Source organism: Vombatus ursinus, unplaced genomic scaffold (assembly GCF_900497805.2).
Source record: "Vombatus ursinus unplaced genomic scaffold, bare-nosed wombat genome assembly UNPS02000749.1, whole genome shotgun sequence".
Taxonomy (NCBI): domain Eukaryota; kingdom Metazoa; phylum Chordata; class Mammalia; order Diprotodontia; family Vombatidae; genus Vombatus; species Vombatus ursinus.
Window position 1 is genome coordinate 8778126 of NW_020940527.1, and position 13826 is coordinate 8791951.

Genomic DNA, 13826 nt, shown 5'->3' on the forward strand with positions numbered 1-13826 from the left:
GACTCTCCACATTTATTACAAGGGTTTTGGTTTTCTTTTCTTTTTTTTCAACTGGGGAAGGCAGAGGAAAAGGGAAAGGGGAGAAGGGGGGAGGAAAAGAAAACAATTTTTATTAATAAAAAAATTCAAAAAAAATTTTAAATTCTACAAGGTAAATACCACTCTATCCCCATTTTACAGAAAAGAAAAATGAGGTGAGGAAGAGGTTTGGTAACTTTCCCAGGGTCACACAGCTGGCAGATAAATGAAACTAGATTCAAAACCAGGTCCTTCCTTATTGCAAGTCCAGCATCCTGCCTACTACTCCATACTGCCTCACAGAAAGCTCAGAGAAGGGACTTCTCCAAGGTAACATGAGGCAGAGATACAACTCAAACAAATACAAAACACCCCATGTATGTAGAGTTCTTTAGAATTTTCCAAGTGCATTAACATATTTGGGGGGGGGGGGGTTAGGCAATGGCGTTAAGTGACTTGCCCAGGGTCACACAGCTAGTAAGTGTTAGTGTCTGAGGCCACATTTGAACTCGGGTCCTCCTGAATCCAGGGCCGGTGCTCTATCCACTGCGCCACCTAGCTGCCCCATGTATTAACACTTTTTATCTCATTTGATGCTCATAACATTGCTAGGAAATAGACAGATGGGGTGGTGCAGCCATTACTGTCTCCATTTTGCAGATGAAGAGAAGATGACCGGCCAAGGTTGCAGAGCAGCTAAGTAATGTTCCTGGAACTACAGTTCTAATTGACAAGTTACTTGTCACTCCAGCAGACTAAGAAAAGAAACACTTGGGTTCCAATCCACCCACTTACTGCACAGCCCCGAGTGCCCTTCTTGTCCCTGGATTGCAGTTTTCTCCAGGTCAAAGGACAGGGTTAGCCTAGATCAGTCAAATTCATGAGCCAAACAGCCCCCAAGCCCTCAAGACTCCCAAGTGAACCAGATGAAAATGCAGTTCGGAATACGAACAAAAATACAAGACAACATAGATTATTTGGGGAAAGCACTGGGTAAATGTGATTTGATGCACTGAGTACGGCACCTAGCCGAATGCCTCATACAAATCTTTACTCATTGATTAAAGGGCGTACGAGATGGGTTGTGTGGGAAATTTTAGAGGAGTGTCCAATACCCAAGAGAGAGCCTCTCACCACCGAGACCTCGGAGTGTCAAGTTACCGTATGCTCTCCCTCTCTGCCACAATCTTGTCTCGCTCCTGGAAGGCCCAATCTCGCCTACATTTTGCCACTTCCGCCTCCTGGATGGCTTCTTTGAGCTCCTGGGACATGGCCTCGTACTGCTTCCGGAGCATTTCGATCTCTTTGTTGGCTCTCTCGATGTCCAGGGTTGCCGAATCCTGTATCTATGAGGTCAGACAGATTGAAGAGTTTATGGATACATCTCAGCATAGTAGTTTTAAGTTGCCCTCTCTTGGACCCTAACTAAGGCTCTCTGAATCTGCTCAAAGACAGGACACCAAGGCTCTGACCAATCCCCACCACATTCCACCCTAACCCAACCTGCCCCCTCCATTCCAATGCTACATATCCATCTGTCATGGTTTAAACTCTGATAGAATGGAGCCTGACAATGTCTCTGTTCCCAACCTGGGCAGAACCCCAGATGTCTATTGGGACCATCCTTCAGCAGAAGCATCTGCCTACCCCTGAAGCCTGTTGGCTCCCCAAGAATTCTATCTTGTACTCAATTTTACCACAGAATCACAAATCTGGAAGGGAAGTCAGCTGCCCCCTAAGCCAGCCCACACCCAAAAGGAATTCCTACTCCCACAGTAACACGCAAGTTAAATAGGTGTGCAGTCTCCACTCCAAGACTTCTAAGAAGGGGAACCCACTACCTCCTGAGGCATTCTACTCCACTCTTCAACACCAATGAATAAAAATTAGCTTGTTGTTGTTGTTGTTTTCTACTATCAAGCCTAATTTTGCCCCTGATAGGTCTACCCTTAGCCCTGGTTCTGGTCTCTAGGGCCAAACAAAACAAATCCATTCTTTCCCACATGACAGCCCTTCAGATACATGAGCACAGAAATCATGTCTCCCATGAACCTTCACTTCTATAGCCTAAATTTCTCCATTTCCTTCAGCCAGTCCATATATAACACAGACTCAAGATTATTCAGCAGCTGCAGCAGCAACAACCACTTATTAGGTGCTTACTAATGTGCCAAGTACTATGCATTATCCTAGATGCCCTCTTCTGAGCATTGTCCAGTTTAATCAATGTCCTTTTTAAACTATGGTGCCCAGAACCAAACATAATATTCCAGGTGCAGTCTGAAGAGTACAGAGTACAAAGGGACTATTACCTCCTTAGTCCTGGAAGGGAAGCCCTTTTTAATTCAGCCCAAGGTTACAGCAATTTTTTTGGCCGCTATGTCACACAGCTGAATTATATACTAAAACTGTCCTATCTTTTTCAGATAGACTACTGTCTAATCTATGCCTTCTACATACTATACTTGGAAAGTTGATTTTTTGAACCCAAGTGAAAGATTTTGCATTTATCACTACTGAATTTCATCTGACTGGAATTGGCCCAATGTTCTAGCCTGTCAAGATCTTTTTGAATCCTGTCTCTATTACCCAAGTTATTAGCTAGCCCCCTCAGTTTGGGTTTATTATGTCATGATTTTACTAAAAATGTGGCATTGGCCACACACATAAACCGCCAGCCCCTGAGGGAAGGGGAACCAATATACTAATCTAGAAGGTGTTTCAGCACATCATATCCTAGCTACTGGGACCTGGTTAGGCTTGCCAATGTATCCATGGGGGGAAATGCCCAATCCAAGTAAGCTCAGGCACCAGAGAAGACGGGGAATGAATGATGGAAAAATCAAAAGTAAGAGCATCCACTCCAGCAACACGTTATTTTTGTTTGTTTGTTTGTTTGTTTCCCTGGCTTCCTTCGAGACTCAGCCCTTTTCCAATCCTCCCTCCTTCCCCTCCTCCCAGCTGCTTCGCCTTTACTCAAGAGTCACCTTCCATCTACGCTGTCTGTATTTCATATATACCTGGTTATTTTCAAGCTTGTCTCTCCCATCAGAATAGGAGCTCCTTGAGGGCAGGGCCATTTTTACCCTTTTTTGCATCTCCATTGTTTAGCAAAGGGCTTGGCACACAGCAATCACTTAGTAAAAGCTTCTTGACTGACCGACTGACTGTTGCCAAGAGGTCGCTTTTCAAAAACTGGGTATCTCTTGTGAAGCAAGAAAAGAAACTCTTAGTGGTACCATGATGGCTATCCTTCACCATTCAATTTTACAACAGAAACAATACTGAGTTAAAAAGTACTCCCCCTCAAAATCCCCAAAACTCCTGACCTCGGGAATTTTAAAATCAGTTTATGACCCAAAAGTCACACAATTCAAATTAACGAGGGAAAAATAAGGTGTGTAACTCCCACCCCCTTACCAATTCTAGTTCTAATCGGACTCAATGACCACTAAGGTTCCTTTCAATTCAAAAGATGATTATAATATTCTATTAATTTCACTTTGTACACGTCAACAAAGTCAGTTTTTAATTTGAGTGTTAAAATAAACTACTCATCTGCCTTAATGCTATAATAAAGCCCGGACTTGTCCCCACTAAACTCTGGAAACTCATGCCTCAGGGTGACAAAGGAATAGCTGGGATTATCTCAAAGGATCATAGATCCTTCATATCCATAAACCAGGAGGCATGTCAAAAGCACTCATCTTCCACATGAGCTAGCTTATCTTGTGGAGGGCAGCCTGGCGTTCTCTAAAAGGGTGCTGAAAACCAGACCCCAGCCAAATGAACACCATACCCTATAGCCAGGAAGGCTATAGGCATTGAACCTCCTCCAAGAGTCAAACAACAGTGTGAAAATGAAAGATTTGCCATCTGTCTATTTGGGCTTCCAACTCCCCCCATCACCCAGTTACCCAGAGAAAACAGAGGGAAGAAATGTTCTAGCTCACTACGCTTCTGAAAGACCTGCAGGAGATTTTTCCAATCAACCAATGAAATATTTATTCAAACATCTGACTGACAGAAAAAGCAATTTCCTGTAGAAGCAGAATGGGTCAGCATACTTTTCTCCCCTCCCCTACTCCCTGATGTTCTTTCTGGTAACTGAGAATCAGAAATTGGAAATACAAATTCAGTTTGTTCCCCAAAGGCAAGATCTGACATATACAGAATTTCCTCTTTCACCCCAAACCTCCTTTTTCTCCCCAGAGTAGCAAAGCAGACACCAAAAGACAGTCTTGACAGCCTACACAGAATCCCACCAAAGGCACAGGGACAGAGAACCTGGCCCTGAAGCACAAAAAGCACATGGCATAAAACGTGGAGCGAGACCACATTCAACAGAGGCAGAGCCTTGGAGCATTAAGCAAAGTGTGGGGGAACAAGGGAGGAGGCTTCCTACCCGATCAACATCAGCAGACTCGGGTGCTAATCCAACCCAAGGGGGAGCTTCTGAAGCTCAGCTCTTCACTGGAGAAGAGAATACCTTATTTTTCTTCTTGTACTTTTCCCCCCCTCTCTCTCTCCTCCCTGACACTCTCAAACACAGAATAAGATAGCACAAGATTATACTAGGGTCAGCCCAGTGGCTGTAGACTAAGCCCTTCCTAATAACATGGTCACTGCCATTTTGGAGGAGAGGGATGGAAGGAGGTAAAATTAGTTGACCTCCCCCACCAAAAGGCCTGTCTATCTTAAAAAAGATGCCCAAATTACTATAATTATTGCGAAGAGAGGAGGAACTGGGGAACTGAAAAAGAGATTGCAGAATTTCGGAGCTTAGAGGAACCTCAATCCAATCTCTTCCATTACTTTTGTTTGGTTTTTTTGGTGAGGTAAAAGGGATTAAGTATCACCTCTTCCATTTTACAGATGAGAAAACTGAGGCTTAGATGTGAAAAACCCAAAGTAACATTAACTAGTCAGTGACAAAGTCAGGACCAGGACCCCGGTCTCTTAACTTCCCAATCCAGGTGTACTTTCTACAGCACCACACAATCCAGTCGTGGTTGGGTTGTGTTTTAAAGACAATGCCATAGTCCTCTGATTGGTCTCTCCCCATTCCAAACTATCCTCTACTCAGCTGCCAAAGCAGTTTTCCTACGGTACAGATCTGACCGTGTCACTCTCGCGCTCCAACTCTAGCGGCTCCCTATTATCTCCAGGATAACTGTTGGATTTGAAAGCCCTTCCTAACTTTCCCCTGGCTGTCTCCATCCTCACCTACGACTGGAAGGAAGGAGAATCTGCTCAAAGCCTCCTTCCTGCAGGAGGCCTTTCCCAGTCCCTCTCCCTGCTAGCATCTTCCCCTCCACGACTGCCTTCCACTTACGCCATATGTGCATGTGTGTCCTCACTCACACGAGTGTAATTGTTTGCATGCTGTCTCCTCCACTATCTCTTGAGGGTAAGGACTGAGATTCTAACTTCCTACCCTCAGCGCCGAGCACAACATCTGCCATATAATAAACACTTAATAAATGTCTGTTGACTGACTATTCTCATCTAGGAAAGCCAATTACTAAAGGTCATCGATTGCCCAGTGATGATCCATCTATCCCCTTTGCCTCCCTCATTCGGCTGATGTGGGTGGTCTCTGTGACATAGGTGTGGAAAGCTGAGCAGGCTTTCCCAAGGAACCTCGCCCCCACCAACTCAGGCACGGGCACACCCCCAATTTCCCAAGCGTGTTTCTGGCTCCCGGTAGGAGTGTGGTCCACTCCCCAGGCTACCTAAGGGAAGGTGGGGGTTGGGAAGAAATCCACCTACGAGAGGCGGTCAGTACCTGGCGAGCTTGGTAATATTCCCTGAGTAGATGGTCTCTCTGGATGATAGCTTCTGTCCTCTCTTTCCTGGCCACATCTCTTTCTTCCTTCACTGCCTCTATATCTTTGCAAGCTTGGTCAAGCTCTTTTTGAGCTTCCGCCTTGTCCTTCACCTCGTAGCAGTACTTTTCCAGTAACTCATTCCTCTCACAGACTGCCCGATCTCTTTCCACCAGAGCTGAGTTCAGCTCCTAAAACAAGAGCCCATCGTTGGCACACATATCACATTGAAGAGAGAGAACAAAAGCAAAGTTGTCACCTTCCCTCTGGCCAAGGACACACAAAAGGTACTTTCTGTGTGGGGAGTTCACATTCTACAAGAGGGCCATTACAAGCCCCAAGGCTCTGCTCAGGAACCGAGGCAGAAGGTAGTAATTGGGCTAGCCCAAGCTGGTACCAAAGAACCAAAGGTAGGTAAGGTCCAGCCTCAGGCATCAACTCTCAGTCAAGGTGATCCAGCAGGGCCTGAGCACCTGGCAATGGACAATATTGCTGAGGCCAAAGAGGAAAGCCAGGACAAGTGTTAAAATGTCCTATTTTATGGGAAAAATCACATGTGTTGGTCCTTAAAAGTCATATAGTTCTCTTTTTCAGAGAATAGGCTGAAACTCAGGCATGTCTGCCCTTAAGAAGGTACCAACATTGTTCTGGAATCAATTTCCCAGCTAAATGACGGGGCTGGCAAAATATGGGAGGGGGGTCAGAAACCTGAGGGGGTTGTTTCCAATAAGCACAGGAAGATGCTGGCATGGTGCCCTTCCATGCCCTCAGAGAGCTGGCATTAGACTGCCTCTCCTAGTAAGTGCAGTGAGCCAGGAAAGGACCCAGTCTGCTGATGGGTTAAACTCACACTGTGACCTTCCTCTGCAGAGAACTCTGGAACACGTGGCTGGAGGTCATCACCCTGACCCTAATGCTCAATTCCAGAGAAAGAAGATATTACAGAAGCCCCAGCTATGGAAGCAAGGTGCCTAGGGAAGGTGCAGGGCTGGAGTGGAGGGCACTACATGAAAATTCTCAGCTGAATGGAAGACTGTTCAATCCAGGAGGGTTCCCGTTCCCTATTGGCCACTCCCCTGCCAGGTGCACTAGGTCAGGAGAAGAAAGAAAAGAGAAATGGGGTAAAGAAACAAGGGGACAGAAAAAGAGAAAGATTACAGAGACTGTTCTTTGCCTTCTCGCAGACCAATATTTGCAGCTGGAAAGACTGGGGTAGATGGGAGAATATATTTTATTTTCATCAGAGATAAAAAATGTTTACACAAAAGCTCTTGTGATGCCTTCCAAGCCTTCCAAGAGTCCCTAGGGAACCCAGAATGGTTTTCTTCCTCTTGGGGGGGAGGGGGGAACACAACCTCCAGCCTGATAAGTCAGGTGTCCATTTAGAGTCATTCAGCACACGCAGAAAGGTGCTCTGTCAGTAAAATGCCAACCAAGTGTCCGTGAGGGATGTAAAATGAAAACAACCCTTTCCCAAGGCCATAAAAGTCTTGTACACAGCTCTAGGCTGGCAGACAGGCAGACAGGCAGGCAGCCTTGGGGTCAGAGCTAGAGAAAAATCACACTCATCCACCTTCTAGGCTCATCAACCCCCTGATGACAGCAAAGATCTGCTTCCAAGAGGCATGAATTAAGGTTAGGAAAAGGAGTTGCTGATTGCTCCGATAGCCTCCAAGGGCATTTTGCGAAGCCCGGCTGTGACCTTGGCATAGCTCTCTTAACAGAGGGGAAACTGGGGGGAACAAAGGCAACTATCATATCCCCTCTATGAGAGGCAGATTTTGAGAAAGGAGAAATTAGATGCAAGAAAGGGAATTTTTTCCTCACCCTGATGAGACTAAAGGAGCTATTAACCTAGAATCCAAGGTGCTAGCTAAGCATAAAAATGGTTTGATTTGGAGTAAGGTCAAGCTGCAAAAACTTATGCTTCTTATTCTAACTCTTGCCCCTTGTCCCCTAATAACTTGGTCAAATAAAACCATGAGGCAGATGACCAGAGGTGGAGACAGAGCTGTGCACATCCCTAGGCTGCTAAAAGGCACAGCTTCCAGAAATCACACCCAACCACCACCCCTTCTGCACATGTCACCCAAGGCTGGGAAGGATCTGCCCTCACCTTAAACTCTCATGCAGAGTTATTCCTTAATGGGTAAATTCATTCCCCTGGTGTACCTTTCAGAGACTACGACGGAAATCTAACTATTTATTAGGAAATCCCCATGGTGGCCATATATGTATCAATGACTTACCATATGGGATGAACACTTGGTTTGATGTTGGTTTCACCTCATGCAATCCACTACATGGAAGCCTGAACTCCATACCATCCACCCCCTACCCACTACCCACCACCAGAGACACATACACACAGACTGGCAGAAGAGTAGAGACACATGGGCACGGAACAGTTAAGACAAGAAAAAAGAACAACCAGCCACTCACTGGAGAATACCAAAAGACCATGAAAAGGCCAAGCACTTAAGGCAATGTGGGACACAGCAGATTTATGCACAGTAGGTCAAAGTCACTTCTGCACTTCATGGTGGATAGCCAGACTCATGAAACAGGGAGGCTGGCCAATGGCAGACTAATAAGTCAACCTCTACAGGGAAAGATGTCCCATATAACCATCCTTCCTTCCCCTTTCCTCCTGTTTCTTCTCTCATCAATATCAAACATTTCTATACAGAAAAGAACTTGGATGGTGCAGCCTCAGTTGGAAAAAGCCTAAACCTGCTTCAGGGAAGGGAGAAAGAAGACAGAATTCACACTCAGAGACCTGATGCTCAAGGTGGTGGTTACTATGGGCAACCATAGGGTACACCCAGGTTACCCTGACCTTCATTCAACACTCTACACTCCAAGGGGAAAGAGTTTAGCTTTCAAGTTTAATGCTCCTCTACCTCCTCCTTTACCACGTTAGCAGGACTTGGGAAGAGGAGGTTGAGGGTGGGGCAATATTCGTGGAGTATGGATTTTAAAATATCATCTGAATTCATCCTGGCATAAAACTCTTCATGCAACAGTATGCCTGGATCTTCCCAATGAAAATAATGACAACTGACATACATAATGGGGCACTGAAGTTTACAGAACACTGGGTGAGTCATCTCTTTTAACATTTCCAACAACCTGGTCAGGCAGATGCTCCAGGCAATATCGTGCCCATTTTATATATGAGAAAACTGAGGCTTAGAGGTGAAAGAACCTGCTCATGGTTACACAACTAACTACAGCTAAGAAGGAATTTGAACCCAGATATCCTTGACTCCCCAGTCCAACACTCTTTCCACTCCTATGGCCTGCTGCCTCTGACCTCATGAGTTCTCATTCTCTTCCCCTATCTCTTGACCACCACCCTCACCCCCAGGCAGCAAAGGTACAGTGGATAGAAGGCAGAACCAAGAGTCAGGAAGACCTGAAATCCAGCCTCAGACACTCAGCTGTGCAATTCTGGCCAAAGCACTTAACCTCTGTCTGCCTTCAGTTTCCTCATCTATAAAATAGGTATAATTGTAACATCTATATCCCAGGGTTGTTGTGAGGATCTAATGAGATATTTGTAAAGCGCTTTGCAAACTTTAAAGCGCTATCATCATCATCACCATCACACAGAACCGAACAAAATGGTTGTGATAAACATCTGCCGAAGAAACTCAAAGAATTTAAACCCCGAGCTACGTTAACTAAAGAAGCCTTGAAGGTCTACCTTCTAAAGTCCACGCCCACTTGGGTTTGCCTCGTGTACCGGCTTCCCTCCCTCAGACGCCAGCAGGCAGCCCATGCCACCCCGGGGGGAAGCGCCCGTCTACCTGTCTCAGAGCCTCCATCTCTTCACCGGCCACCCTCTTCTCTGAGGTGGTGTTCTTCAGCTTGGACTCCGCCAGCTCCAGTTCTGTCTGAAGTTTGTCCAGCTCCTTGATGACCTGGTCCCGCTCGCTCATGATGAGCTGATATTCGTTAAAGACAGAGTCCCGCTCCTCCTTGTACTTCTCCGCATCCTTCAGGGCCTTCAGCTGCATGGCCCTCAATCGAGTCACCTCCGACTGGAGGCGCTCCATTTCCCGCTGAAGCTCCTTGTTCTGGACTGTCGCCTTGCTGAGATCCTGCTGCATTGACTCAAATCTACAGGAAAAAAAAGGCAGGCAGGCAATGAATGGGGCCAAGCCCAAAGAGAGACGGCCACTGTCTCTATTTTTTTAGTCCCACCAAAGCCACCGAATAACCAAGCATGACATTTCAAATGAAATTCCCCTATTCCCCAACCAGAAAGTCACAGAGCATCAATGCCCCTGAAACAGAAATTCTTCTCAGTCCTTTGCCAATTCCGGGAGCCAATTGAAAGCGGCACCCCCTCTTCTAATCTAGAACTGAGTTCCACCCAGATGACAGAATTTCAGGGCAAGAAGGAAATTTAGAATCATTTAATCTAACCTCTTGCAAGGGAAATGAAGCCCAGAGTCAGAAAAGTGACTTGCCCAGGGTCACACCACCCATTCTCAACTTGACCTGAGCTCCCATTCAGAAAGCTCCATCTGTTCCTCCCCCAGAAAGATCAGACAAGAAGGCACTAGAAGTGATGAAGACTTGAATGTTTATCCAGCACTTCCAGTTTTACAAAGAATTTTTTATCACAACCATTTAGTATGGCAGAGAGGGTGAGAATCTTTAGGGAATGGTGGCTCAGAAAAGCTACATTCATTGTTCAAGGTCACACAGAAAGTAAGTGGCCGCACTAGGTCTTGAACGCAAACTTTTACACTCCAAGATCAGGGCTCTTTCCTTTATCTCATGCTCTCTTACCATCCTGAAATGTCTAAATACACACCTGGCAGGTTGTATTTACAACCAGGGTTGTAAGGTACAGAGCCATACAATGATGGCCCTTCCCTCACAAGGTTAACACTTTGGTTTTAAAATAGAAGTTTCTAGAGAAAAAGGACTATATCTTTTACCAGTGTGGACAATACTCAATACAGTACCTTGGGAGAGGCTAATAGACAGGTACAAAGAAAATATTTTGGGGAATATATAATTGGCTTTTTAAAGAAAGCCATTCTTAAAACAAGGAGTTCACTCATATGCTGGGTGGGTTCATAGCTGTGTAGGAAAACTCCCAGTGACAAACTCCCCCTCTCTCTATTGATGAAAATAAGCATCTTTTCTGCAAACTGAAGTCTTAGAGAGTTGCCTGGGACAATAAGAGGTTAAATGACTTGCCCAGGGTCACACTGTTAGGAAATGTCCGAAGCTACATTTGAATTCAGGGCTCTCTGACTCCAGGCCCAGCACTCTATGCACTGTACATCTTTCATGACTCTTCTCTGCACTCCTCCCTCTTTCCTTCGCCTTCATAATCCATGAAACAAACACTTGAGATGCCATGAAAAATGCTTTTTTATCTACTGCTGGTTCATTAGAGATCATTCGTGTGTCCCCACATAATAACCATTATAGGTTTCTCAAAGGACGTATTACTACTTTTTAATCACTGTATGAAGAGGATTCTAATTGCACACTTTTTTTTTCTTCAGTCTCATTTAAAGAGCCACAAAGGAAGTAAGTGTCCACATGACACTTGGTTGTGGGTTTGTCACCCCTTCAATAGAACCTGAGCAGGCAGCATGGCATTACGGATAGAGCAGTGACCCTGGTTCAAATCCTGCCTCAGACACTTACTAGTTGAATGAAACTGAACATGTCACTTAACCACTGAGGGCCTCAGTTTCTTCATCTGTAAAAAGGGCACTGGTCAGGTCAATTGGAAAGAGCCCTAGGTCAGGAATCTAGTTCCCACTCCCCTACTCATTAACTATGTCATCTTGAACAGGACTCTTCAAGTTTCTAAGCTTTATTCTCCCAATCCGTGAAAATGGAAAACAAAAATCCCTTCTCCCCGTCCTTCTTCTTAAGGATGGCATGAGGATGAAATGGGATCACATTCCTATTGATTTCAGGGGAAGCGGGGTGAGAGCCAGGATCAGCCTTGTCAATCAGTAATCCCATGCCTGCCCTGGTCTACGGCAGCCAGCCAGGTCGTCCCGACTGGACTCTCCCAGAGCCTGGACTCTCTGGGCTCAAGTCAAAGGCCCCGTTTCCCCTGAACACCTCCCAAGCCCTCCAGCCCTCCTGCCACCCCCTGGCTCCTACCGCCTTAGGGATAAGGAGTACTGTTGCTGGAAGTGGATGGATGTGTCTCTCTGCTTCACCAGTGTGTCTGTCTGTTTCTGCAGGCGTCTGTTCTCCTCCTCCATCTGCTCCAGCCGACTCAGGTCTGTGTTGTGGTTCGCCACCTTCTCATTGTACCGCTTTCTCAATCCATCATAGTCCTTCTTCAGCCCTTCCAGCTTCCCCATGGCGGTGTCATACAGTGTGTTAAGGATCTCCGATGACCCGTTCTCCTTCAAAACCTAAAAATAAAAGGGACTCATTTACCAAGGCCTTTGGCACGAAAAGGGAAAGGCTTACTACCTCTCTTCTAGGTAAGAGACAGGAAGGCTTGCAAGACGGAGAGTCCCCTGCCCTCAAAATGGCGAAAGTCTAACTCAACAGAAACCTCAACTTGGCATTAAAGAGGGAAACCAGTGCTTCTGGTAGGCAGAAAAATAAAGAATTTGAGACCATCTTTGAACCTCCACTTTCTCACCTATAAAATGAGGGGCGTAGACTAAATCTCTAAAGTTACCACCATTCAGCTAATTTAAAAGAGGGCCTTGGGTTACCTACACATTATTACATCCCATGAAATCATCACAGTGATTAAGGTAACTCACTGAGATCTTCTTGAAGAATACTTCAACCTCACTAATCTTAAAATAACTAGTAGGAAGACCAGGGCATGAATTTTTTTAAGTATAAATTATAGAATTTTTAAACCCTATTATTACTTACAAGTATACAAGACATGAAACAGCTTAAGTATCCAAAATCATCAAAGAAGGAGGGAGGGAAGCAGCATGGTGCAGTGGTGGAAATTCAAGTGAAGAAAACCTGGGTTCAAATTATGGCCTCCTGTTTTGCAATGTACCATGCCTGGAATCCATTGCCTTCATCTCAGAAAATCCCCCTTCTTCCTTCAAGTTGCAAGTCAGCTACCACCTTCTAATCCAAGCCTTTTCCTGATTCCCCCAAAGGCTAGTGCCTTCCCTCCCTAACTACCACACCTACCTAACTACAGTATTTCACTGTTTGCTATGTATTTGCATTTATTCCCTTTAGATTTAATCTGTCCACACATACAGTATACTTTTCTCTCCTTGTTAGAATGGAAGCTTGTTAAAAATAGGGATGATTTTATTCTGTGCATATTTATCTCCAAGGACTAACACAGTGTTCGGTACATAGCAGGTATTTAATAACTGCTTATTTGATTTATTGGGATATATATGTGTGTGTGTATATATATATATATATATACACACACACACATTTATATGGTGTGTGTATGTGTGTGTATATATATGTACACACACATATATTATAAGCTATATGTAAACATATAGCTTAACAGCTAGCAACCACACAACAATCCAGTGAGGTAAGTTAAGGAAACTGAGGCAGACAGAGGTTACGTGGCTAGCCCACAGTCACATAGCTAGGAAATGTCTGACCCAAATTTGAACTCAGGTCTTCCTGATTCCCAGTCTAACACTCTAGTCATTGTACATGCCTCTACCTACTTCACAGAATTTTTGGAAGCATCAAATAATATATGTAAAACACTGTGCAAATCATAAAGCCCTGTATAAACAAGTTATCACACATAGGAGAATTCCCCAAATAATTAAAGCTTAGACCTCTAAGTCCCAAAACATTTTAACAAATCTGGACAGAATCTATCTAAAATGTATCACAGAACTCCCTGCCTTCTTAAGCAGAGTACGGAGAATATTGTTTTAACCTTTTCTGAAGGAATCTACTATAAACAACAGAATTACTGAAGGGCTAAGTATTGCAGCCCAGTAATTCTTCATTGCTCTT

The 13826-nt window shown here is 44.9% G+C and overlaps 1 protein-coding gene across 4 annotated transcripts in view; it reads right to left on the reverse strand.

The window, feature by feature from the left end:
- DLG5 (discs large MAGUK scaffold protein 5) overlaps positions 1-13826 on the reverse strand; it is a 151845-nt gene that overhangs the window by 45810 nt on the left and 92209 nt on the right. For 2 of the 4 annotated variants that reach the window (XM_027858915.1, XM_027858906.1), the window contains 4 exons: positions 11997-12256; positions 9659-9971; positions 5807-6037; positions 1180-1364 (listed from right to left, as the gene is read on the reverse strand). In XM_027858915.1, the coding sequence (XP_027714716.1) occupies positions 1180-1364; positions 5807-6037; positions 9659-9971; positions 11997-12256 (989 nt within the window). The remainder of the gene's footprint in view (positions 1-1179; positions 1365-5806; positions 6038-9658; positions 9972-11996; positions 12257-13826) is intronic. The other 2 variants (XM_027858926.1, XM_027858923.1) reach the window with 1 other exon arrangement.